This window comes from Scleropages formosus, chromosome 7 (assembly GCF_900964775.1).
Source record: "Scleropages formosus chromosome 7, fSclFor1.1, whole genome shotgun sequence".
Taxonomy (NCBI): domain Eukaryota; kingdom Metazoa; phylum Chordata; class Actinopteri; order Osteoglossiformes; family Osteoglossidae; genus Scleropages; species Scleropages formosus.
This window is the reverse complement of record NC_041812.1, coordinates 15243660-15269765: the sequence shown is the minus strand read 5'-3', so window position 1 is coordinate 15269765 and position 26106 is coordinate 15243660. Positions and strand designations below refer to the sequence as shown.

The window sequence follows — 26106 nt, the reverse complement described above, 5'->3', positions numbered from 1 at the left end:
GTTTATGGGTTTTGCCTTGTATTCTAAGGGACAGGAATGTCGCAACAATTAGAAGACACGCACAAGGAATTGGAGCAAATGTAGAAAAACCTACGTTCCTGGGAACTACATGTCACAACCTGCACAGAGGACTGTATTTTAAACAGATAAACATACAGTACAAAGGTTATATGCAGATCTCACAGCTGATCTGCAGAGATTAAATGTAAATATAGGTCAATCAGCATTACGTGACTTGAAGTATGTTTAATTTCAGTCATTTTAAATCAGTTTTAATGTTGCTCAAAGTTAAACATAGTAAAATAGAAGCCTTGCAGTGTATGTTTTTATTATAGCTATCTCTGATCTTTACTGAACATATCCAGCAAATCCATCAAGGTGTGTCCCTTAACTATTGATGATTGTAAATATATATTAAAGCAAACAAAGTGATCCAATGCTGAAGAATGCTGAACATGTAGATTTAAATAAATGAAACAAATGTCTGTGCTTCATGTCCTATATTTAAAAGATGGGCATTAACATACCCCCCACCCTGCACAGGACAAGGATTTCATGAAAATCTAGTAATGAAATCATAGCAATTTTTTTTTTTTTTTTTTTTTTTAATTTATTTATTTGATGTAGTTTTACATGAGGTTTTTATAAGTTTTGTTAAAAAAAAAAAAACAAATCAAAAGACAATTTTAAACTTCTAGTCCCAGCTATGTTTGTAAGCTGGAGGCCCAATGTATCCCACAGCAAAAGTATTTTTTCAACACACTCAAGACAGGTGGTAGCATGACAATGTGCTACAATTGAGACCTACTCAAGCTGCAAAAACTCCAAACATTCAAGACAGGAATGTTCTCCAGTTACACAGGTCTTTCATGCTGAAGGCCCAATAATTTTGTTTGAATCCAATTCAGCAAGTCAAACAAAGAGGAAAAGAAAAGCCAACATCTTCCTGGCTTGAGTAAATGTGTTTGAGGCTAGGTGTTAACATATAAATGATCCAATGGAAAAACCATCTTAAAACTCACAACCTCTGAACTCCAGACAGCTCAGAGAAAATCCCCTCAGGCTTTAACCGACAGGGTTGCGCGAGTCACGCATGCAGTGTGCTGGTGCTGCGGTTCTCCGCTGCTGGCAAAGCCGGAGCAGCCTTTTCGGATCTGCTTAGCATCAAGCTGCCTCCTCGATGCAGCCAACTTGGGTCCAGGTGGTCCATTCAGCAAAGGGGCCATGAAGGGGGCATTTACAGAAAAGCATTATTCTTACACAAAGACAACCATCTACTAGCCTCCCCTCACAATCTAGAATAAACCAGCTCCCTGCCTGTGGTGAGGAGGAGAGGAAAAAAAAATTACACAGAAGGAATTGGCCCACATCTTTTTCCTAAGTCAACAGTGCAGGAGTTCCAGACCAGCAGGAACCAATCAGAAGCCAGAAAATGTACCTCCTGCCAACCACACAGCTGGAAGAGCAGCTCCATCTCTCCATCTCATCTTGTCTCTGTACCAACCTCTCAACCACTGAACAGAAACAAAAGTGAATTCTGAGCAAAAGAACACGAGAGTCTAAGGCCAAGTGTAAAAATGAAGGCAACCCTTGGTATCTCTAGGCTCTCAGTGCAACCAACCAAGGCTGTGGTAACAGACAGAGCAAACAAGGAACAAAGGGCAAAGCTGCTGCTCTTCTCCACTCCGATACCTTTTCCAAGAAACCAGAAAGGGAATGAGATTGCTTGCGTGTGAGTTTGCGCGGTCAATAATTCTATTCATTATAGATGAAACACTGGCTGGCAATCAATAAGCCCTCATGAGTAGAGCAGCTGCCGCTACAAAGAACATCACTGAACATGTTATTGGCACCCGTGACCATGAACACACAATACTTTGACCTAATAAGCACGCCTGGGTAAGGTTCCACCTAATGCCAGAAACAGCCTGCTGAGCGTGGTCCGCCTCAGAAGGATGGCCAGAGAGGGATGACCGTCGACGGCAAGGATCAATCTGCATTCACTGTGTTCTCCTCTCAGACCAGAACAAGAAATCAAGACAAATCTTGCCCCTTGCAGGAGCTTGGATGCAAGAAAAAGAAATTCAATATTCACTTATTGCATACACCTTGAAAATGAAATATTAAGAACTATGCATAATATGTAGGCAACACTGAATTAAGGATTTATTGTGCGTGGTGTAACAGCATCTGATAGAAATCTATTGATTAAGGCATTCTACCTTTAATATTAATCTAAAGTAAATCACGTATTTAAAAAATGGTGGCGTAGTAGTATGAGCTGCCGCCTTTGAACTCGGAGTTTGGAGGTTTGAACTCCGCCTCCTGTTACAGTACACTTGAGCAACGTACTTGCCCTAAATTGCTCCAGGCAAAATTACCCAGCTAAATGGGTAAATTACTGGTAGTAGGTTAACAGAAGCTGCTTTGGAGAAAAGCATCTGATACGAGATATAAAAACCTCAAGGGTCTCTAAAACAGTCCTGAGCATGAACTCTACTTCCTCACCATTTGAGTCATTACAGTATGTGGTTACAACTTGTACTGCAAACAGATCAACACATTACCAAATACATTGCTGCTATATGGTAAAACATATGTTTTACTTTTGTTGATTAAAAAAATATTAACAGCAGCACATGGAACTTATGAAGAGGAAAACTGGTGTGTAGTCTGATTTCTATTTTTTTTAATAGGGAGTACTCCCTTAATCAGATGTGGACCTCTGAAGTTCTGTTTCGTTTTTTTTATCCAGTCCCCCACAAGGACCCCATTTCCATTTGCAAACGGAGGCAGTGTGGCGGACAGGGTCACTGCTGTGCTGCATCGCCGGTGCCCTCAGCTGACAGGGTTTTGCCCAGGAATGGCGAGAAAGAGGAGCGCACTCTGCGTCCTCTCAAAGGCTGCTGGGAGCGAAAGTTATTGACCATGCTCTTCTGCACCTCCTCCTCAGCGGACGTAAACAGCAGGCTCCGGAACACAGCCAGCTGAAAGAGAAAAAGCGCAAAAAAGTGGTTAAAACGTCCAGAGAAGGCGGGAGGAGAACAAGAAGAGCCAAACCAGCTGCGTCCAGCCTTAACCGAGAAAGCTGGCTGTCACTGGCTGTCGACACTTTGCCAGTTGCCATGGAACTGGAGAGTATTCCTTCTCCACACGAGACGGCAAAGAGAGTGGGGCGACTCGGGGGGGGGGGGGGGGGGGGGGGGGGGGGACATTTCAAAGGCTTGCCCAGGGCTCGTTTTTTCCTTAGCCGTCTTTGAAACGGTTATAAAGGAAATGAAAAAAAAAATCATGTGCCGAAGAGTACATCATGTCTTTTTCAAAGAGAGGGGCTGCAGTTGGCATACTGTTTAGCTCTGTCATCTTGCAAGCTGAAGGTTCCCAGTTTCAAACCAAGACCTGCCACAGTAACCCTGAGCAAAGAACCATTTCCTTCAGTAAGAGTACACCGTTGTATAAAGGGGTACATCTTTGCAAGTTCTCAAGGACAAAGGTGTCTACTTAAACATTAATAATAGTAACAGATCAGGTGTGTGTTCAGTAGGTGAACACTGACATCATGGTTATGGATGTAGGACTGCAAGCAAAGCCTACAAATTCCTGTCAGCATCTGACAGTCTTATGACCTGAGCACATTTTCCCCTTTTATGAAACTATCCGTATTAAGTCCCATGGAACAAAGGCATAAGCTAAATAAATAATATCTTTCAAACTGCTGAAAACATCTGTGTGGATCACAACCGTTTCATTTGCTGGCCAGTTAAATCCGTGACTTATTTTCTAAAGAAAAACCTACCTACTTTTACTTTTTTACGCAAAACGCACATTTCAGGCCGTCTTCCTCAACTCCTTCAACTACGTTTGTGTTTTCCCGCACCTGGTCATGGCTGACTTCAATAGGCTGCTTCATGATGATCCAGGTCACAGCCTCTGTCAGCGGTGGTGTGGTCAACGACCCTGCATATGTCCAGTAGTCCTTTGTGTTAGAGGGCAGGAGACAGCTGGGGTCAAACTTCATGAACTCCACCACACTGTCCTGGGGCAAAGGAAAGAACAGAAGTTATTTCAACAACAGGAATCTTCACAAATACTTTAACAACTATGTTCAGACTCACTGATCTCTGCTGAAATCCTACAATATGCACTGGGTTCATGAGCAAATAATTTTATTCTCATTCCTCAGTATATGGCACTGCAGTTCATCTCCTTGGCCACTAGAGGACAGCACATGTCCATCCATCTCGGTCACTTTCTGAACCACTTGTCCCATGTGGGGTCACGGGGAACCGGAGCCTAACCCGGCAACTCAGGGCATAAGGCTGGAGGGGGAGGGGACACACCCAGGTCAGGATGCCAGTCTGTCGCAAGGCACCCCAAGTGGGACTCGAACCCCAGACCCACTGGAGCGCAGGACCCGGTCCACCACATGCTAGCCACACACACTTACCTATTCATACATTATGGGCAATTTACAGTCACCAATTCACCTGTACTGCACATCTATGGACCATGGGAGGCAATTGGAACACCCAGAGGAAACCCACAGAGACATGGGAAGACCATGCAAACTCCAGACAGACTGAGAAGAAATAGAACCCATGTTCTGTCACACCACCCAGGTACATATCAAATTCCTTCCCCCCCCCCATAATATTTTTGTATTACCCACATGCCGAAAGTATTTGCCTGCTCTGGACAAAACAGGTGTGTCTACATTCTCGGAGGAAGGGGGTGAGGCGAGGTGGAGCAGCGGGTTTGGCCGGGTCCTGCTCTCTGGCAGGTTTGGGGGTTCGAGTCCTGCTTGGGGGGCCTTGTGGTGGACCGGTGTCCCATCCTGGGTGTGTCCCCTCCCTCTCCACCCCTACACCCTGTGTCGCAGGGTTAGGCTCCAGTTTGCCGCAACCCCGCTCGGGACAAACTGCTTCAGCCAGCGCGTGTACATTCTCCTGTGGCTCCATTGTGATCCTTTTAAACGATTATAGGACACTCATCTCTAGGAGAAGGACAAAACCGCACTGAAGTAGCGTTAAGGGGGAGTTCACCCTTTCTCATAGATGGGCTCTTTACAATACAGGTGGTCCCGGATTTACGATGGGTCGACTTGCGATTTTTTCATCTTTACGATGGTGAGCTGGCAATAGACATTCTGTACAAACCGTATTTCAAATTTTGATTTTTTTTCCTGGGAGAGCAACGCACTGAGTGATACTCTCTCATAATGCTGGGCAGCGACAGCGATCTGCGTCTCCCAGTCTGTCACGCAGAAGTGTGTATTGAACGCATTTTCGACTTACGATATTTTTGACTCATGATGGGTTTTGGGGAACGTAATCCCATCGTAAATCAGGGACCACCTGTACTTATCTGGCGGTGTGTTCATATGGGGGATTACATACAGGAAAGATACACATGGGACATGGATCCATGGCAGATCAAACAGCATCCTGCCTACCTTACAATCACACATCAGCGGTTGCCATTTACAAGTAGCTGTCATGGAAGTGTCAACACATTTTTTCACATTAATTTTTTCAGGGGTTCCATGGAAGAACACCCCACTGATCTATCATCAGTTTTTTTGAGGGGTTTTACTATGAAAGGAAAATAAAAATGCTTGGTCACTCCTTGGACCAGCTACACCCCAGCATGTCAGTTGTTTTTGACTCTTACACAACGTCTGGCCAAAAATCTTACCTAGAGAAAGGTTAAGACAGATTTTTGATTCTGAATGAACGAAGCTTTATTGCCCAGTATGTTTAAACTAATAATATTTTAAGAGTAAACAGGTAAGGGTCATTCTGGAATATAACAAAAGGCTACAACACATGAAATGAGTCGTTTTACACGGTACTGTATCTTTTACATTTTTTGTGTTGTACAAAACACTTAAAGCATATAAAATTAACTCACCTTGTGTCTAACAGCCGGAAGGGCATCCACCAGTTTCTGTAGGCCCTCATGTCTTTTCCCCACCTAAACACAGATCAGAGGCACAGATTTGTACTCTGGTACAGAATATTTACTATGTCCTACAATTCTTACTGGCCACCCACTCAGTCTTTTGTTTGACAGCATCTGTCCATTCATTTGTCTGTCCATCATGACTGCACTTCTACTAGACTGTTGGGGACATTTAGTAACCGCGCCAGGTTTAAGTCCGAGGCAGTGATTTTACTGCGTAACTTTGAGGCAGTTTAGTGTAACTAAGCTTATTTTGCAGCTGATAGAAACAAAGAAATAAGATTATTTACTGTAATGTACACAACTGGTCAACCTGTCCACATGTGCAGCTACATGGCATCTAACACTCCATCTGCCTAAACGCAAAGTGACAGTCGGAGAGTGTATTTTAGGTGTGGCACGGCGGCACAGCAAGAGAACGTGGGTTCGATCCCCACTCTGTGTGGAGTTTGCATGTTCTCCCCATGTCTGCGTGGGTTTCCTCCCACAGTCCAAAGACATACTGTTCAGGTTTCCCCATAAGTGTGCGAGTGACATGGAGAGATTGTGTTTCACTGATGTATGGATGAGTGACCCAGTGTAAGTAGTGTATCTAGCGGTGTAAGTCACCTTGGTGAATAAGGTGTGTGGCCTAGTAACACTACACAGTATCCATTCTAAATTGCTTTGGAGAAAAGTGTCTGCTAAGTGAATAAATGTAAATTTGTGAGGTGTGCACCAGTCATATGCGCTCAACGTGCAGTCGAGTATGGCCTTTGCTGCATGCAGTGCATATCTGTTGTGCTCAGATGTGACGGGCACCTTCAGGAAGACCCCGATGACCGCCAGTCCGTTCTCCTCCATCACAGCCTCTTCAAACAGGCTGTACCTGTCTGCGTTCCAGTGGACCAGGTGGAGCTGCGGATGGACAAATCACGGCTTCAGAAACCGCGGAAGTGCAAGCGCTCACAAACATGTCTTTTGGACTCCAGGTCTGCACCTTGCTCTGCTTTTGCCTTGAAGCTAGAATCCAGCTCCACTGGTTCTGCCCAAAAAAAGCTAGCCTCTCACAAACGAGCTTAAAGACCTCATCATGACAGAATGCTCTGGAGTAACACCCAAACACATTGAGCAATATAAAAATATGAAGAAACCTGATGGTCCATCCTGGTGTAGTGGTGTGGGGCATTCTGTAGCAAGGAGTCTGGTTGGCCGTATTGTGTGAAATTAGACAGGTGGGATGCGAGCATGTAAGGGGTAACTATTTCGCTGGGGCACTGAGCCTCAGCAGCTGTTGAAAGTACACACAGCATCTGGGCTTTGCCTCTCAACAATGAAATGTGTCCTTCGTGCACAATGGGGGGGGGGGGGGGGGCTGGCTTGGGCAGGGCATCTCAGATGTGCACCATAGTGCAATGTCACCAGCCTCCGAGAAGCTCACTAGTTCCTAGTTTCCAGTCTTCATGCAGCTCTTCACCCCCCATATAGATGTTCATACTCAAGCTTTCTGGGAGGTATGGTTCTGTTGCAAGCAGTGCAGACAGGTACACAGGGGGGAAAATGAACAATTGGGTGGCTGCATGGGTACTTGTTTACTTCATTTTCACTCAATGCTGGTAACAATGTTAATAAGACCAGTAAGACTTTGCTTCTCAGCTGAAAATACTTAGATGTGTAACTCTGAAATGCTATTATTTGAGACTCCTTCAGTTAACACCCTTACAGGTAAGAAGAGAATGAAGTCATTAAGATGCTAGACAGGCGCAGTGAGGGAGCAAGTCAGACGGAATCCTGTAACAGAGACATACAAATATTAAGAGACCTCAGCAGGGTAGAAGCGGTGGTCCACGGTGTGCTCGGAGCCCCAGGCATTGTTCTCGCCCCAGTGGAAGTGGAACTGGCATAACCGGTACCGGCCCTCCAGGGGACCGCCGCTCAGTGCTGACAAAGAGAGACAGTCTGAGCGTTCCATCGGCAGGACACAGGTGACAGCAATAAAAAACATTTTGCTGATCTTTGAAGCACTGCAGTAGATTAGTTAAAAGGTACAATAAGGCACCAGCAGTTGTGGTGTAACTATGCTGGACTGGCAGAGGCTGACAGGAGAGATGCGAGAAGGCTAAAAACCTCAGTGTCGGAAAAACACAGGTGACGGATCTTAGCCGGAACGGGCCTGCAAAGCAGAGCACGCCAGGTGGCTCAGAGCAGGCACAGTTACGTGCTTGTGTTCACCATCCCCCAGCTGAGAGCGTGTCCTTCCAAAGGGACAAAGAAGCATTGGGCAACTGGCCATGAATGTAAGGCAAAGAAGCAAAGTGAAAAACAAAAACTCCACTGTCCGTGTTCCAAATGGGTAACGGAACCCTTATCTTTCAGACCCATAATCTCAGAGCACGGCCAAATCCATACAGATAGGGACAGAAACAGATATAACGTCCGTTTGCTCTGCAAACATGAACCAGCGCTCTGACGTCATCCAGGGGACAGAGGTAGAGACACGGCCACCTTGACGGAAGGTATGCCACGGGAAGGGCCCGGCAGCCCCTCGCCTCCTGGGGACTGCCAGCATGACAAGGACCTTTACCCTGCCAACAACCTAGATGCACAAATGACTGCTAGAAGAGGAATGGACAAAGTTCAGGGAGTTGAGTTCACGCTGGCTGGCCAACGTCCCTGATCTGCGCTGGACACAGTGCGCGACCGCAGACCGGGCTCAGCGGTTGCCAGACTCGGACGGACTCCAAATAGTTTATGCTTATTTAATTTGTGTTCTAGATAATCTAATAAGAACCGGGCAGATAAGCGTTTCCATATTATGGATCATATTTAAAAAAATGCGCATGTCTTTTTCATCACTTGTTGAACAAACTGTTCCATCCCAGAGTTGAGAGAAAGACCAAATGTTTACGTTTCACATTACTAAATATTATATTCAGACATATTCACAAACATTAAATTCAGAACAGGCAAATGCACATCTGAGGAGGGTTACACCACAAAGTAGGTAAAACAGCACACGGCGCAGTGCGTATTTTAAGGAGTACGGTGGACACGGACATAACCCGAAAGCCGCCTTTTAATTTCTATATGGAGCCCTGAATTTCAAGGAGCCTGTACTGTTACGTGGTGTATTTCACCTCAACTGCTCTGGTTAAACATCCAACTGTAAAAATGGCCGAAGTGCATGTCAACTTTCCCCAAATATCCCCAAAGAACTGGAGTATTTCAGCCTCCACTAAGAATGTAGCCATTTCCAGAGCCTGAAAAACTGCTGCTGTGTGAGTATTTAAAAACAAGGTTAGGCACAGATCGGGGACTCGCCCTTTGTGTAAATACAAAGTGACCCATCGAGAGCAACCCCTCTGTACCATGCTCTCTGCTCCCACAGTACAATAGCTGGTAACCCCAAGAGGCCACACTGTCACTGGAGAGTCCAACTTCTCCAAAGGATCTGCTGGATGACTCTATGGAGATGTGCCAACTGCTTAGTTCATCTCATATTAACCCAGTCACTAGCAGCATATGGCTCAAATATATACAGTACAACTGATTTTAAAAGTTAGTATGTAGATTTCTCAGTATCTTTTGACACCAAATACGATAAATGATCACCACTTAATGTAATAAGCTATTTACTAATGACAAGTCCAAGAGTCTGAACCAAAAAAAAAAAAATCTAAAACTCTAGTGACACAAGGTCAGTTACCTCATCCTCCCTTGGCTTCTCACTTATGAATGTTACACAAATTCAAGGAAGGACAACACAGACTAAGATGAAAAACAGGGCGTGAAGCTGCATATTAACTCAGTTTAACGTACATTTACATCTATTCACTTAGCTATGCTTTTCTTCAAAGCTACTTGCACTGATTTATCCATTTACACAGTAGTGTAATTTTCACTGGAGCTGGTAGCATAGTGACTAGAGCTGCTGCCACATCCATGTCCCCAAACAACTCTCAAAATTATTTAGCGTTGTCTAATAGATTACTTCCACCAAAGTGGCACAATCCGTTGAAGTTTCTACACACCACCTACTGTGAAATTCATTCTACTTTTTTTTAAAAAACAACTCTTCTCAGAGTGATGCAGTGCACTGAATAACTGACCATCAGTGATAGAGAAGTGATGGGAAGTGACAGGAAACAAAGAGTGAGAAAACCTTTTGCAAACTCTAAGTATTTAAGCCAACTGGCAACTGAGGAAAGAAAAAGAAAAATCCCAACCCAAAGAAATGAGACAAAAAAATTCTCAAGCTCCAATGGGTATTTGACCCTCATGGGCAAATTCCAGTATGTTACATTAGGCCTGTGTGGCTATGTCTATAATTAAGACCATTTCAGCATGAATATTTCACAGGAGCCTTTCCACTTAAGCACATTCTGTCAGGAATTCTTGCACTCCATGGCATTAATCTGCTTGAGGAGACCAACGTCCACTCAAGGTCATTTCAGGACATGCACAGTTAGACACAATGCCTTCCTGGCACAAACAAGGTGTATTTTCACACAAACATAATGATAACCTATGCCCGTCAAGGACCTGACGGACTTGCAGGCTCAATTTTTCCAGTTTGAACGAAACAATAAATCACACAAGCACAAGATGCAGCCATTGTCAGCCTTACGCTACCCACAGCGAGGCTTTAAGAACAAATCAACAGGTAAAAAGGGCCAAAATGTCATGACAAGACACACGGAGAGAGCGCCAACGTCAACGAGCACGCTGCCTCACTGGATTTGTCTGTGGTGTCATCGTACTCCACCAGGAAGGAGTAGCCGTTGTTCCAGATCTGCTGGCAGGTCCGTGGGTCATATTTGGCGACGAGAGGATTAAGGCATGGATCAAAGATGCTTTGGCGCACAGCAATGTCGATGGGGGACTGCCGGTCGCCACCAGGGATCGCAAGTGGTTCCTGCCACATTGGGTGCACTAGCATGGTAGGAGGAGGTGAGACAGACAGACAATATGAGAGAACCGGGTCAACATCATGCAAATGAAATATAATGACATCTTGAGTAATTACTGGCTGAGAGAAAGCTCGAAAACACAGGGAGAAAAATATGAAACTGTGACCAAATAAGCACAGCTGTTGAAAGGTGCTTCCTTTTATGACTTGAAGCAGAAAATTACAGGGAAGGAAATTGCAACACGGCAAAACATGAAACTGATCTCTCTCCAACTATTTTCTTCACAAAAGCACAACACAAACTTCTCTCTTGATGACGTTACGGTCCGTAGGCCAACTACGGACTAACTAACTCGCCCATATTTGTCAAAGAAATATATTTTAATGTTGGGTCCCTCTCACACAGACATTCCTTCTGTAAACGTGTAGATAAAGTGTTTAAATTTCTGCCACTTTAAAAAAAATATATACATTTCATCTGCATGAAAACTAATGAATTGACGAATGTTTCAGCATGCTTCTGGAAGTTATTAGAAAGTGCTACATGATCATTCCTGTGATACGTGACCTTTTGACCATGAGCCCTTACCTTATGTATATGGACATATTTCTAATTTGTCAGCATATTGTCTACCTGTGCGTTGCTGTGACCGAACGCTGTTAATAAAAGCAATTTACACACACACTGTCTGAACCGCTTGTCTCATTCGGGGTCACGGGGAACCGGAGCCTAACCCGGCAACACAGGGCGTAAGGCTGGAGGGGGAGGGTACACACCCAGGACGGGACACCAGTCTGTTGCAAGACACCCCAAGCAGGACTCGAACCCTAGACCCACCGGAGAGCAGGACCTGGTTCAACCCACCGCGTCACCACGCCCCCCAGTAGCAATTTTTTAAATAAATAAAACCACACACACAAAACATCTTCAGAGTTCTGGCATAATATCATCTGACTTGTACATCTAAAAAGCTCAAAGTATTGTGTCTATGCCCCCCCCCCCCCATTTCATTGGGAGGTTTTCAGATCTGCTTGCACCTACATGTAGGTGAAGTCATATCAACAGTTTTTATGTCTGAACTGAATTGTTGTTACTGAATACTGGTTCATGTCTGAACCTGATACTGCACTCCACTGTCTCCAGCTAGCAAACGCATGTTTGTCTTCATCTTGGATTTACAAGCGTAAAAGTGTCTGGTGAAGCGCTTCTAATTGATACACTGGGTCCTAATGTTAAATTAATTTTTTTTTTATTTTTAAAAAAGTCACTTTGCACAATTTAAGATACAAAGTCTATGTTCAACTCTGTTTTCTTCAAAGTACTTGCATTTCCTCCTCTCCTTTTAAAAATAAAATAAAAAAATTCTTTGCAGAGTAAAAACAAGTCTCTTTACATCCCGGTGTAAGCAAGCAGTGCAAACAGAACAACGTTTAACCAAATAATTTAAACTCACTTCCACAATGTTGAAAGTTGGTGCTCCGAGAGAAATGGTGACCATTAACAATACGAGTAATGTATTTTTACTTTGTCACTTTCAATTAGCTTTAATTTTAATGTATCTCAAAGTTCATAAGAACATCTTATACAGAGTATTTTTTTCTGTATTATAACAGTAACAGACTTTTACAAAATATACTAAAATTCTCTCTACAATTACTCCTCTTTATTGTACAGATAATAAAAGAAACAAAGTGGTCAGATGCTGGCAAACCTTGCACATGACTATTAATCAGTTGGCACTGAATAGGAAACTCTGGAAAAAATTATGTATCTATCTTCTCAGTAATTTTGAAAGAGTCCATTTGAAATGTTGTTCCAAACCACTGAACCTTGTAGGCTCTTTTAAAAAAAAAAAAAAAAAAAAAAAGAAAAAAAGAAAAACAGGGCAACCCTACATATGACAAGTAGTCATATGTAGTCTTATCTCAGGATTTTACACTACTTAACAAGTGAACTGGTGAAACTAAGGACGCCTGTACGTTTTACTCACCGGGACGTCACATTCTGGTTGGATTTACAAACAACCAAAGTCACGAACAAAACTTCCGGTTCCAATTGTGCTTTAACCCGAGGCCTCAGCGCAGTCGCTTACACAGCCTTTTTACCGTGCTGCCAGAGCATTTACACTGCATCCCCCTGAGCGTAAAACATGGTGAAAGTCCACTAGGACTGACCCTGTCGTCGAGCGCACTGCCGACAGCTGGAATTATCATGTGACTCGTGTTACAGCTACGGCAGTTGAGTTGTTCGGTAACGGTGTGGTGAGGTGAGGTGAGGTGAGATGAGGTGGGCAGGGCGGTCATTGCTCATCATCTCTACGTGGGAGCGTCGCTCCGAGACACCCTGCCTGCGAAATAATACGTATGTGAAGCACTTTGTTTAACGCGCGGCCCAGAGCGAATATTCCAGAAACACACACACACACACACACACACACACACACACACACACACAGATATACTCACTGTGAGAGAGCACAAATCTGCTGGAACAGGCGGACACTCCGCACCTCCTCACCGGGACCCAACGCGGGTGCCGCCGGGGGTCCTGAAGGGTCAGGGGACACCGGAGCTGCGAGGACAGGGGCGCAAACAGACGGCGACCCAGCGCTGCCGTCGCCACCACCCTCAAAGTTACCATGGCAACCGGGCGACCGGAACGGCCGGGCAGACCACCACGCACGGCACGAGAGCCCTCGAGTCTTAGTCCTAGGCTACACGCGGCCGCTGGAGTTTGTTTTCTACAGCTCGGCGCTGCTTCGCCTCTCTTCCCTTAACTAGTAGTCGGGTGTCCACGCATCCGTCACTTTAACCAGTCTTGTCTCTGCCCTCTTCTGCCACTTTAACTAGTCGCGCCGTCTCCGCGCTTCTCTTCTGCACTGCAGCACTAGTCTAAGCGCGTCTCCGCTCTCCTCCAGCGAACTCTTGAACAAGGAAGCGTCAGCCGCCTTTTCCGCTGCTCGCAGTTGCATAACGTGGGCCGGCAGTTATGTAAATTTCCGACCCGACGACGCTGCCCGCGTTATTTCGACCCGTGCAGATGTTTGACACAGAACTTTTAACATGTCCGCCCCCATGACGGGGTGTCGACCAGCACAACCCTAAAAAAAACAGCATCACGCAGAGTCCGCCGGTTAGCCAATAAGGTGCATCGTCTTAATCACATCCAATGACGTTCGTTTACCGTCGACAAAATCACAGCCAATCACATTTCTCAAACGAGGGGCGTTTTTTCGTAGTGGTTTGCCTTCACAGAGGCAAATTAGATCTTTTTTTTTTATTATTATTATTTCAGCATCAGAACAAACTTGCGCACAATAACGGCAGAGGTTGTAAATAAATACATACTGTAACGACCGGCGTGGGAAAAGACGTTTATTGTAAATAGTTGGGAATTGTGGGAAAGATCATGTAAAAAAATAGTTGCTGAAGCGGAAAAGCTGCTTTGAGGCGCAGGTCCTGAGGAAAAGGACAGAGAGCATCATTATAATTTAATTTCTTTGTGTACGCTGTGTACGCCCCTATACCTGTCGTTGTGTGCCGCTATTCCAATAAACAGTTGTAATAAACGCAAATAATAAACTCCTGTGTGTCTCATCCGAGCCCAGCGCAATGAATAAATACACTATTTTTTTGCACCCGTGGAGTTCTCTACTAGTCTAGATTTTCCTATTTAACGGGAATACAAAAAAGTTAACGTCATGTTGTCATATGAAACGTTATCAGATTTACAAACAGCGATTATGACGTGCATTGAAATTTTGTTCACGAGCTGAAAATACAAAGACTTGGAGAATAGCGGAATCACGACTCCACAAACAGGCCCTCTTGCACGAAATCCCGCTTCTCATGCTTCTGCCATAGTTCAGCGGTACTTAACTGAGCTTGTGGGTAAAACCTAGAGGTCACAAGTCAGCCAGAGCAGAGGAGGAACCCAAATGACAGGGCTGGAAGAGGGGCTCTACAACCCCGCCCTGTATCCGCTACCATGATCTGTCAAGTTACATACTGTACAAGTGTAACTGCAAAGTACGGGAGTCGGGCCCAAAAATCATCCACCGTCCAGAACCGCTTGTCCCAAGCAGAGTGGCAACAAGCTGGAACCTAACCCTGGAACACAGGGCGCAAGGCTGGAAGGAGAGGGGACGCACCCAGGACGGGACACCAGTCTGTTGCAAGGCACCCCAATCAGGACTCGAACCCCAGACCCACCATACAGCAGGCACCAACATGCTCCTTTTCCCAAAAATCATGAAGAGAAAACACAAGGTTAAGGATTAAAGGAAGTGATTCGGTCAAAGCGTTCAAGGCACCCTGTTCACCTTCTCCGCTTGAACGTTATCTTTGCGGAACAGACATCGTGCCGCTGGGGCGGAGTAGTGGGCCAAACCGTTAGCGGATCTCAGAAACGTGACATTTCTGTCGGCTTGGAAGAACGCAGGGATTTCGGGTTCAGCACAGCTTTTGTTTTACCTCCTGTCATCCGCCAGTGAAACACGTGTTGCGTTAACGACTCATCGCTCCAACTGTATCGTAACAGGTCTGTGGTAGTACAGCAGCTGGGGTGGACCTAAACTTGGACTTCTGACCAAAAGCTGCAGCTTGGGGATGGTTTTGTGTTTAATGTTTGTATGAAGCACGTGGAGCTTGGATGGATTCCCTCCTGCAGTCAAAAGATATGAATTTCAGGTGAACTGAAGACTCAGGATTACCCTCTCTGTGTATGTGTGTGTGTGTGTGTGTGTGTGTGTGTGTGTTGTGTTACACTGCTCTAGTGTATAAATAGGTGCATGATTGCTGGGAATTTACTGTAACGTAACACTGTATGTCACCATGGCTAAAGGTGTCAAGTAGATACTACATTTACATTTTTTCATGACACTTTTTTCCAAAGTAAAACTACCCAGCTTACAATGTTAAGATGACTGCAATTATTTACCCAGTTATACAGCTGGATAATTTAAGTAGAGCAATTTAGCAGAAGTACCTTGGCTCAAAAGGCTGTGGTGGGTTTGACCCGTACCTCTCTGTTTGGGGGGTATGGGTTTCAAGCCCTACTCAGGGTGGATGGTGGTTCTGTGTTTCTCCCTGCCTGTGCCTCCCCCAACATACAGAAGACACCACCAACCCACTTTTCTTTCTCCCTTGCCACGAAATCCATGCAGGTGATTGCGCTGAGTCAGGTTTCACTTGATGGTGGCAACAACAATCCACTTTGCTCAAAGGTACTACAGCTGGAGGTAAGATTCAAAGCTGCAACCTTTGGGTCCAAAGGTAGCAGTGCTAACCACTATGCTAACACTGCTCCTAGTTAATACTATTAACTAGTGAGTTAATAATCATTGTATGTTGCTTAAAGAAAAGCATCTGCTGAATGAATAAATGTAAACACAGAAAAATTAATCATTGTTATTGATGACAAATAACCTCATAAATACCCCTAAGGGAAGTCAGCAACAAGGAGGTTAAGTACCTAGAGAAGCTCTACTGTTGCACCCAAGCCAGTTATTTAAATCCCACACACACCGTCTGAGCAGCTTGTCCCATACAGGGTCGCGGGGAGCTGGAGCCTAACCCAGCAACACAGGGCGAAGGGGCACACCCAGGACGGGATGCCAGTCCATCGCAAAGCACCCCAAGCGGGACTCGAACCCCAGACCCACCAGAGCGCAGGACCTGGTCCAACCCACTGCGCCACCGTGCCCCCCGTCTTATTTAAATCAAATTGTTAAAAAAAACCCTACCCAGGAAACACCTAAAAAAAACTCAATAATAACACTTTACAAACTTCAGTTTAGATGACAAATGTCCCTCACTGAATTAAATTCCAGTTGAACTGAGGTCATCAGATAACTGGACATGTAAGAACTGGCCAAATTTTCAATGGGCCATACTGTGCTTCTTAACTCTGTTCACTCTGATTGCAAAGGAGACACAATATTGACTCAGAAACTGTCAGAAGCTTGTGTTCCTTCACTTGCACACAGGTCACACGTATCACATCAACGCTGTTAATTATTCATGTAAACAGACTGGATTGGATGACAGCCTCTCTAAATCCACAACTCAACAGCCTGTTTTGCTGATCTGTGAACAGAAGGTACAGCTCCACAAACTTCCTCAAAAGATTTTTCAAATTTTAACCACTGTATATTCATGTGGTGAGTTGGAACCATTGAGCCTCAAAGCATTTGTTCAGTCTTTTTATTTGGTCCATAAAGTACAGTATGGATGAGCCTAAACAAAAACTATAAAAAGTATAAATAATGCCAACTACAAATACCCACAACATGTTCTGTCAAATTGATACCAGGCAGTACACACAAAAAGAAAAAAACGTTCAATACTGTCCACCATACTGTATCTTCTAGTCATATTAATCCATCAAGTAGTTTTATAACCTTTTTCAAAGACAAGGGCAAAAAGTATTTAAAATATTTTTTGCTATTCCACATTTTACGTTTGTATGTGTTTTAAAATACTGCCCCCTCTCTATGAGGATTCATCTGAAGCTTATTAATGAGGTTCATACTATTAAGTCTGTCTTGTAGGTTTTTATAGCATCTCCTGAAAAATCGTGTTAAAGGGTATTCCGACCCTCTTTTCCCTTCTGTATCACCAGCCTTCATGGCATTCCCCCAACAAAAATAAGCCTCAAAACGTAACAGTTTTTATACATATATATTTACAGACATTCGGTAAGAGAAACAGAGTACAAAAATACAACCACAAACACAGCCCTCAAGATGGAAGACCGAGCTTCATTAGTCCAGCGCGATGATGTCATCATCATTGATGGGCAGCTCAAACAGCCGCTTGCGTTTGGACCCAGCCCCACCCGTTTCGACATCCTCTAGCTTCCTCTTGACCCCGCCCATCTCCACCGCAGCTTCCATGGTGCTGGAAGATGGCTCCTCGTCTGAATCCACAATTAGAACATCATCCTTCTCGATGGGGACTACATGGGGGGAAAAAGATACATGATACCAGAGAAACCCTGACTTCATTTGGTATATAAAGCTTTGTATTTATTCTATACCTGAGATGTACTGCAATAAATTAATTGCAGAGGTATGTTTGATATCCTCTTACCCTTGGAAGAAGTAGAGGGTAGAGCAGAATCCTGGTTCCCATTGGCAATATTCTTGTCCTCTTCAGGGACATTTGGTGCAGGCGGGGCTTTGTCAGGAGCGTCACCCACTACCTCAAACTCAACATCCTTCTCCAGGTCCTCACTGTTCATACACAAATATCACAGAGAAATTAGTTCCCAAGAGATGGAAAAACGTAAGCACAAGGACACAAGCACTTACCAGTGAAGCAAGTTGACCAGGAGTGTGTAGTCCTGCAAGAAGTCATCCACTTGGAGGCGGCTACCATTTCGGATCCCAAACTCAGACAGGCACTTACTGTTGTTGGCTACAGGAACGACAGATTGTGGATGTCACAGGGGACAAAATGGGTACCCTCTGCAAGCAAGCAGATTAAATACTCCATTGAATTGAACCTTTTCCATTATCAGGGTCTTACCATCAGTTTCACCCTCCTCAGAGGATATAAGGATGGTACCTTTCCCATCCTCAATTTGAACATCTGGTGCGACCATTCCAAATTTCTCTTTTAGTATCTGGAACCAATAAACCAAGTTTAAATTAGTCCAAACTACTGATCTGAATTCAAAACCCCATAAAGTCTATTTCCATGTACAGACACTCTCAAAGTACTGCTAAGACTCCATCACTGCTATAAACATAAAACCACAAAGAGCTACACTGGTCATCACAGCGGTAATATAGCGGCAAAAAGGTAACCTTGAATTACAGAAAACTTTATCTTGTGTTACTACACTACAAGTCAGAAACGTTCGATTCCTACTGCAATACTACTGAGCAAGGTACTCATCTTAAACTGATACACAAAAGTTATAAAAAGTTATTGAGCTGTACAAATCAGTAAATAAGTTTTAAGCAACACTCCTAATTCATAATCTGTTGGTTCTTGTTTTGCCTTTATTTATAAAGAAATCCTCCCATCAACAGCCTGTGAGCAACTGTAGATGGCTCTACCTCTATTGTAGAGCAACAAAGCCTACTGGTTAAACTCTAACCAGCCAACATCCAGCACTAAAAACTCAATACATTTTCCAACCGAAACAGATATTCTACTGCGTCATAGGAAATGGTTAATGGTTCACTGGCTTTCAGAACTCCTAATTTTTCTGTTTGCGCTGCACTTATTTTCATGGATGGGTTATTCTTATCTAGTCATCTCCTTTAAGTATTTGTGTTTCTGTCTAAAACTTCAGTAAATACTTTTAAAATAAAGTACTTTAGAATACAATAAATAAAATAAATAAAAATTAAATACAGCTCTGAGGTAAAATGATCCATGAAATCCTTCAACGTTCCAAAAATCACACCTACTTAACCATATAAACCCCCTGCTGTTCTGCAATCCACATTTTTCAGAAACAGCATCGCTGAGTTAAGATGGGACCAGAAACCCAGGCAGAGATAATAGGTTTGCCCCAGTCAGCAGTACCTTGTCTTGCAGGCTCTGTACCAGTGTCTTGTGCACATTCAGCTTGACTGTGACCTCAGGTTTGCTGGCGCACACGTAGCAGTTGGTGTTGGGTGGATCCAGAGCACACGGCACCAACAGTTTCTTCCTTGGATTGGGTTGCTTGTTGAGAAAGACCTGAGGAGCACCAGATGGTGCTGGGGTTATAAACCTGGCTGAAACATCTCAAGAGGCTGTACCTGTACCTTTTTACACTTCCATGCATCTGTAGACTTTTGTACAGAGATCATTCAGGATGAAGGTGTTGACAAATAACGCTACAACAGAAAGAGTATGAGAATTTAGCGTTTCTACATGCTCATCACTCATAAATAGTTTAAGCATTTACTAGTTAAACAGATACAGAAATATTTAAGTGTGAGGGATAAAGGCAAAACTAAATGTGTCAGCCGTGTGCAAATGAGGGACATGCAAAACAGGATGGCAGCCCACCGTACGACACTGCTCCAAGTCTCCAGACAAGATCTTGAGTGCTTCCAAAACAATGAGGCCAGCAATGACAGCATTGGTGGTGGCGATGGCTGGGATGATATTTCCTGCCATGGCTGCGGATAAATAGTCACAATGAGTCCCAGAGGTTTAACATATCCAGCATGGATCCAACACTGGGCTCTGGTGGAATACTGTTGCCATCAAAATCCCATGTCCTCAGTTATGTCACTCACATTTGACATCGAAGCGGCTCTTCATGTTCATGCTGAAGACATGCATGCGCAGGTTTGCTGCTGCAGTCACAAAATCCATAGCAGGGGGATCGTCCTAGTAATGACACAAAACAGATTGCACCTCTTCCATTAGATCACAAGAATACAGGGTTATGCCGCTGTTAAACTACTGTGTTATGAACAGGGAAAAAACATCTTAAAACTTTGGCTAGGCTTTTGTGAAATACATTGTCAAAATACAGTATATGCTGACTCCTCGCCTTATGAATACAACTGCGACCAGAAGTCTGTAACTCAACTTGTTTTTAAGTCGAAAGCCACAATCAACAATAAATCACAATCAACATAAGCTTGATAGATATCTTCCAATTTTTCCACAGGTTACAAACCTGACAGTTATATTAAATGAAAATCAAAAATGCTAACTTAAAACAATGCTGAGACTACTTTAAAATTATTGACAAATGAAAATTACATTGTCACCAAACCTTGACCAATTCACCCCATGAGCATGTGCAATGTTTCTTAGCATCCGGCCACTTTCAGATATCTTCCACAGTAACACAACTGCTCCTCCATTTACAAGTTAGGTTCTGTAGAAGTCTTTAATATTACTATACTCAATCAAAATACTTTGTAATACTTTAACATGAACATATTTGTAAGTCAAATGTTCTTAACCTGAGAAGCCAGACTGTACAATACTGATTGTCACATACAGTATACATACAGTCAGTATGAAGCACAGTCATAATATCAATGTAAAAGCATCTCTAGAAGTAATCTGTTATAAAACTGAAAGAAACATATTGCCACCCAATGTCACCTCGAACCCCACCATCCCCCACCCTTTTCTGCCCCATGCCTCACCTTGTCCCACACTAACTGGGCCCCTTCCCCCTTCTCAGCCAACTGGGAACGCAGAGTCTCCACACTGTTGCAGAAGAGCTGGGCATAACCTTTCACACCGAGCACCTGCTGGTCTCGCAAGCCCTGCCCGGACACCTCCTCCTGGATGTATGCTGGACAAGGGTGGAAAAGGGACACTCATTTACTCTCACAAAAGAAAAATTATTTACTGATTAGTTGATGCTTTGTATGAGTGATACAGTGTGTACCACTGATGTATGGAAGAGTGACGCAATGTAAGTAGTGTATCTAGCAGTGTAAGTCACCTTGGTGAATAAGGTGTGTGGGATGATAACACTACATAGAGTTTGTTGGACGTCGCTTTGGAGGAAAGCGTCTGCTAAATAAATAAATGTAAACATCTCCAAATGTGAGTTTCCTTAGCTTTTTCCTTGAAGTATTACATTTCGACTCTGTGAGAAGTTTTAATTCTGTTTCGCTGTTTTAAAATCTCACAGAGTACTGGTTTGCGCCTCAGTTGTGTGTTTTCAGTGCATCGAGCAATCCCACAACTGCACAACAGTGGTTTTGTAGTAATGTACTACACACAGGAGTAACATTGGAGAAATCATGTGCTGAAAGCAAGAGTAATTGCTTCACCATTTTTTATTGCTATGCAGAAATAGTAGTGTCTAACCCATCTCTTGCACCACTGCCCAGTCCAGTGGCTGTGGAGCTTTCCTCTTCTTCCACAGCTTGTCCATTGTCAGTAGGTACATGATGTCATCTTTGAAAAGCTGTAACACATGTAATTTAAACATGTCAGCTGCCAATGACAGACCAATAGCATGTGGAGCAACAACTAGACAGTTCCGTCTAGATTCAAGTCTGCTACCTTATTGAAAATCTTGACTGGATCATAGCCTGTGGACCGAGCCCAGTCCTTAGTGGACACACGCTTGATGTCTCCATCCTGGTTGGATGCTCCTGCTCGTGCTGCAGTCTGTGCAGGGTCCCCTGTGGACATCAAATGAGCTTTCAGAAGAGCACGGTACAGAATAAGACCCCATTCTTCTATGCATTAAACTAAAATAGCTCTTAACCTCTTGTCAACTTGCTAACAACAGGACTGAATGGTGTCTAATTTAGTACAATCATTTGACCCCATTGATTGAGAACATAGATAAAACAACCACCGGCAGACGCTGCAGATAATCGACTCACAGGAAGCCTCCGGGTCGGCTGTGTCGGGAGAAACCTCTTGGTCTGCATCCTCCTCACCAAAAAGCTGACTGGGGATTAGGACAGGAGGTTCACACATCCATACATGCAGACACAATGAACCCATTCATATAAATACCAAATACAGATAAGATGAAAGTGTCCTTTGGGCACCTGGGCACAGAGGCTGCTAATGTTCAGATTTTCGTGTTCATATTTTGTCTCATCGATCACGTTAACATCATTCATTGGATCACAGGTACTAAGCACCACCGCGCCCCCCTTTCATGTGATAACTGTATTTCCTAAAAACCTACTAAAACCTAGTAGGAACTTTCTTGAGTTAAACGATTTTGAAAGGACCAGCTAAGACCACTGAAAACCAGAACACAAAACTGTTCAAATTCCACACTCAAGTGTATTTTCTGTATACTGCTCCCTACTCTTACTTGTAGAGGTACTTTGCCCACACGATGCAGTGGATAGGCTCAGAAGGAGTGTTGCGAATGGTGCAACCAGGGAAGGTCTTCTGAGTGGGTTTTGGTTGGCATTCATAGCATTCAGTCAGACCCTTGGAGGGAAGAAGGCAACTTGTAAAAAAATGCTATAGCTAGCAAAGGCAAATTATGTCTTTGTCCAGCGCACATTTTAGACTGAACAAATTGTGTAAATTGGATGTGGCGGCATGTTTTTCACTTTACAAATACCTGGATGTGTCAGCAGTATACAAAAACATTCAAATGTTTCTCCAAACTTATATCTGGAAAACATGTAATTTTGACTCACCTTCTTTATGACCGTAACTTGGCCCAAATACCCCGCTGTACCACTCTCTATCAGAGGAATGTTTGCTGCCAGGCACATCCTGTTGACATGGTTACGAGCCGCTGCAGGACATGGAGGAAGCCAATTAGGGAGGACATGAAGGCAAGTGGAGGAGAAGAAAGGAGAAAAGTGTAAGGGACAGGTCTGAAGGACAGATGGAGCAAAAGAAGAATAAGAAGCAATAAATGCCAAGCAGGAATCTAAAGGAAAAGGACAGGAAGAAAAATCAGTTCATACCTCGGTTGTCCAAGGCATTCATGACAAGCATGAAATTCTTGAAAAACTCCACGTTGTAATCTGGGCTGTAGAAGAATAACACAAATACCTGAAGGTAAATATCAGCAGAATCATTTAACATTTAGTCAATCATTTATTCATTTGTTTATTTATTCACATCTAAGACGGACAAAGCGACAGTGACAGAAACACACCTCAGAGAGGGAAGCATACCGGGAAAGCACTTACTTCATAATGCTGTCATGGTAAGCTGTGATGTTGGCCTCAGGGCAGAACTGCAGCACACTCTCTTTGGCAACCTGCAACAGTTTGGCCAGCAACACTGCACATGAAAACACAACTTCAACACCACAACATTACAAACACAACTAAATGGTTGTTTTTCTCATATTCACCCCAGGGTTATTTCCAATTCTATGTCAGTCTTCCCACCTGTTAGAAAGCAGATTAACATCCAGAGGCCCAGATTAATTATGATAAGGTACTGTAGGTCATGACCCTGCATCATCAGGTATGCATTAATTTGAGAGACTTTGGGGCCTAAAACCAGGTAATACTTGACCCACAATTATTTAAGAGACAACAAAGTGTCTCACCTGAGCTTTAGACTTCCCCACATGTTTTTTTTGGAAGAGAAACTGTCGGTTCAAGTTGCTGACGTCAATGGTGTCCAGGTCAATCTGCGTGAAATACCAAAGGTCAGCAGCCACACATGCAAAGGTGTACAGCAAATATGACACTGCTGGTGTTTTTCACTCTCAAAGTAACACAGAGACACATGATATATTTACAATAAAAACTGACAGCATTGATGACATCAGCCACAAACAATTACATAACAATGAAAGTAAGTCATGACTGCACATCCCAGATGAATCTGATCAAAGAGTTGAAGGTTTTGCACATTGCTTGATATTTATGGCAGTAAAACCAATGCAGCATTCTGTAGTATCCCCTATGATTGTTCAAGTATGGTACTTTGTGGAATGTTGACACAAAAATAAGGTTTTATATTGACAAAAATACTAACATAATTCACTTGTAAAAGCCCGGAGTTGAATTTTGTCACGTAAAAACTGAAATATTCAGTTCATGAACACCACAAGTGAAGATCTATGTCAGTGTGTCATTGTATCGACATGATCATAGCAGAAATACAACTTGTTTTGTCAAATATCACAGCATGCAATAATATGAAGTAATAAGGTATCGGTATCCTTTGAAGCTGGGTAAATACTGACTTTCTCAATTCCGCTGTGCTCTGGTCAAATTTGATAAATTTACAACTTTTCTCAGTCATAAATACAGTTACATCTGATTGTCATACGGTGTCACCCTCCACTGTAGGCCTCTGAACACATAAAATTAATAATCAGCAATCTCACTGAATTTTAGGTGTACATCCGCAGTGTTTCTGGTCAGATCTGGATGGTTTCAGCAAAGTATGACATACAGAATTCAGGAGTTCAAATGCAGCTACAAAATAAATGGGTTTATTTAGTGCATGTTACCGTCCACCTTGGACTAGCATTAGTTTCACTACATTTTCACAGACTTGTATGAGCCAATATTTATCCAAGATACTTCTTTTGAATGCTTTTTAAATGGTAATGTGCTCCATAAACAATATTAACCATGCTTATTTTGCTCAAAAACAAGAGGTATATTTCAGATAAATTATGTGTAGAACTGGCAGTGAAAAAGTGTAACACATTTGTTGATTTGTTTGTCCTTTTCACAATCAATTGTAATGGGCCGTCCAGTGTTGCATGGAATCACAACAAACAGACTCCCGTCACAACACAGCACAAGTATGAAAAGCACGAGGTGAAAATGTCCATGGTGTTAAAGTCCTCCGGAGAACTCCCTGCATCCTCCCACAGACCGACGGGAACAATGACGCGAACGTGTGTGCGACGTCATGCTTCTCTGGGCTCTTTCGCGCAATACGTCACCGCATCCCGCGCTCTCTTGTGAAAAACGTCACGATTTCCTGCGCTCTCTTTCCCTCCGATAGGAAGAGAGCGGCTGGCGGGTAAAGCTGAGGTTTGTAAAGAGCGCCGGGGGCGACACGGCCGCTACATAGCGCGCCTCAGCACCGTAGCTCGGCTATTATCTATCACAGACGGACAAAAGAGAGGCGCATAGCTGCTTTGCACGAAAACGTAAAAACCGCGAACAGAGGCAAACTTGTGGATTTTAAATATAAATTGGCTCTAAATCCTAGTGGTCGGAAAATTGGAAGCAGGGAGGGAATTCTTTGTTCGATCAATCTGATTAAAACACACGAATCCTGCACTAAAACCCAGCGTTGACTCCGCATTCATGCTGCAAACTGCTGAACCCTCCCTCCATTCAGACGAACGGGCACCCCTCGCTAGGCCTTTCGCGTACAAAGGAAAGTGTCCGCCCCCCTTCCTCCTTCTCTTCTTACCACTTCTATATTTTTGAAGCCGGTGAGAACCAGGTTTTTGAGGAGCTCGCATCCAATCCCGCCGGCGCCGACCACCAGCACCCGGCAGGAGGACACGGAGTCGGCGAGCTCTTTACGAAGGGACCCCACTAGCTGTACCATTATGTAGCGCTTGGAAGGACACACGACGCTGTGGATACTCTCTACTGGCACAGATTCTGTCAGTAGGAGCACACAGACACCAGAGACGACGGCAGTTCCGTCGACGCCGAAGGGATCGCAAAGAAGGCCGATATGGCAGGGAGAGCGCGGCGGAGCTCGCTATGGCGCCCCCTGCCGTATGGGCTGACTCAATTCTCTGTGCCGGGTTACAATGTCCTCATGTACCGTACTTAGAAGTACAGTAATTGCTCCACCCGTCGCATGTATTTTCATATAATTTGCTGTTTCATTGTAGGCTTAGGCGA

The 26106-nt window shown here is 43.9% G+C and overlaps 2 protein-coding genes across 2 annotated transcripts; both read right to left on the bottom strand.

Moving 5' to 3' along the window:
• Nucleotides 1-682: 682 nt before the first annotated feature.
• On the bottom strand, nt 683-13937 carry ca5a (carbonic anhydrase Va). The gene is made up of 7 exons (XM_018739442.2): nt 13316-13937; nt 10675-10872; nt 7763-7881; nt 6763-6858; nt 5911-5973; nt 3878-4036; nt 683-2987 (listed from the first exon to the last, which is right to left on the bottom strand). The coding sequence occupies exons 1-7, from the start codon at nt 13488-13490 to the stop codon at nt 2811-2813; spliced, it is 987 nt and encodes a 328-aa protein (XP_018594958.1). The 5' UTR covers nt 13491-13937; the 3' UTR covers nt 683-2810.
• Nucleotides 13938-17069: 3132 nt separating this feature from the next.
• On the bottom strand, nt 17070-25890 carry uba2 (ubiquitin-like modifier activating enzyme 2). Its single transcript, XM_018739262.2, has 17 exons — nt 25661-25890; nt 23823-23906; nt 23455-23525; nt 23227-23291; nt 22951-23051; nt 22614-22735; nt 22168-22235; nt 21839-21960; nt 21641-21740; nt 20965-21116; nt 20095-20188; nt 19862-19974; nt 19391-19546; nt 18380-18476; nt 18163-18268; nt 17942-18084; nt 17070-17807 (listed from the first exon to the last, which is right to left on the bottom strand). The coding sequence occupies exons 1-17, from the start codon at nt 25799-25801 to the stop codon at nt 17614-17616; spliced, it is 1929 nt and encodes a 642-aa protein (XP_018594778.1). The 5' UTR covers nt 25802-25890; the 3' UTR covers nt 17070-17613.
• Between the last annotated feature and the right edge of the window lie 216 nt (nt 25891-26106).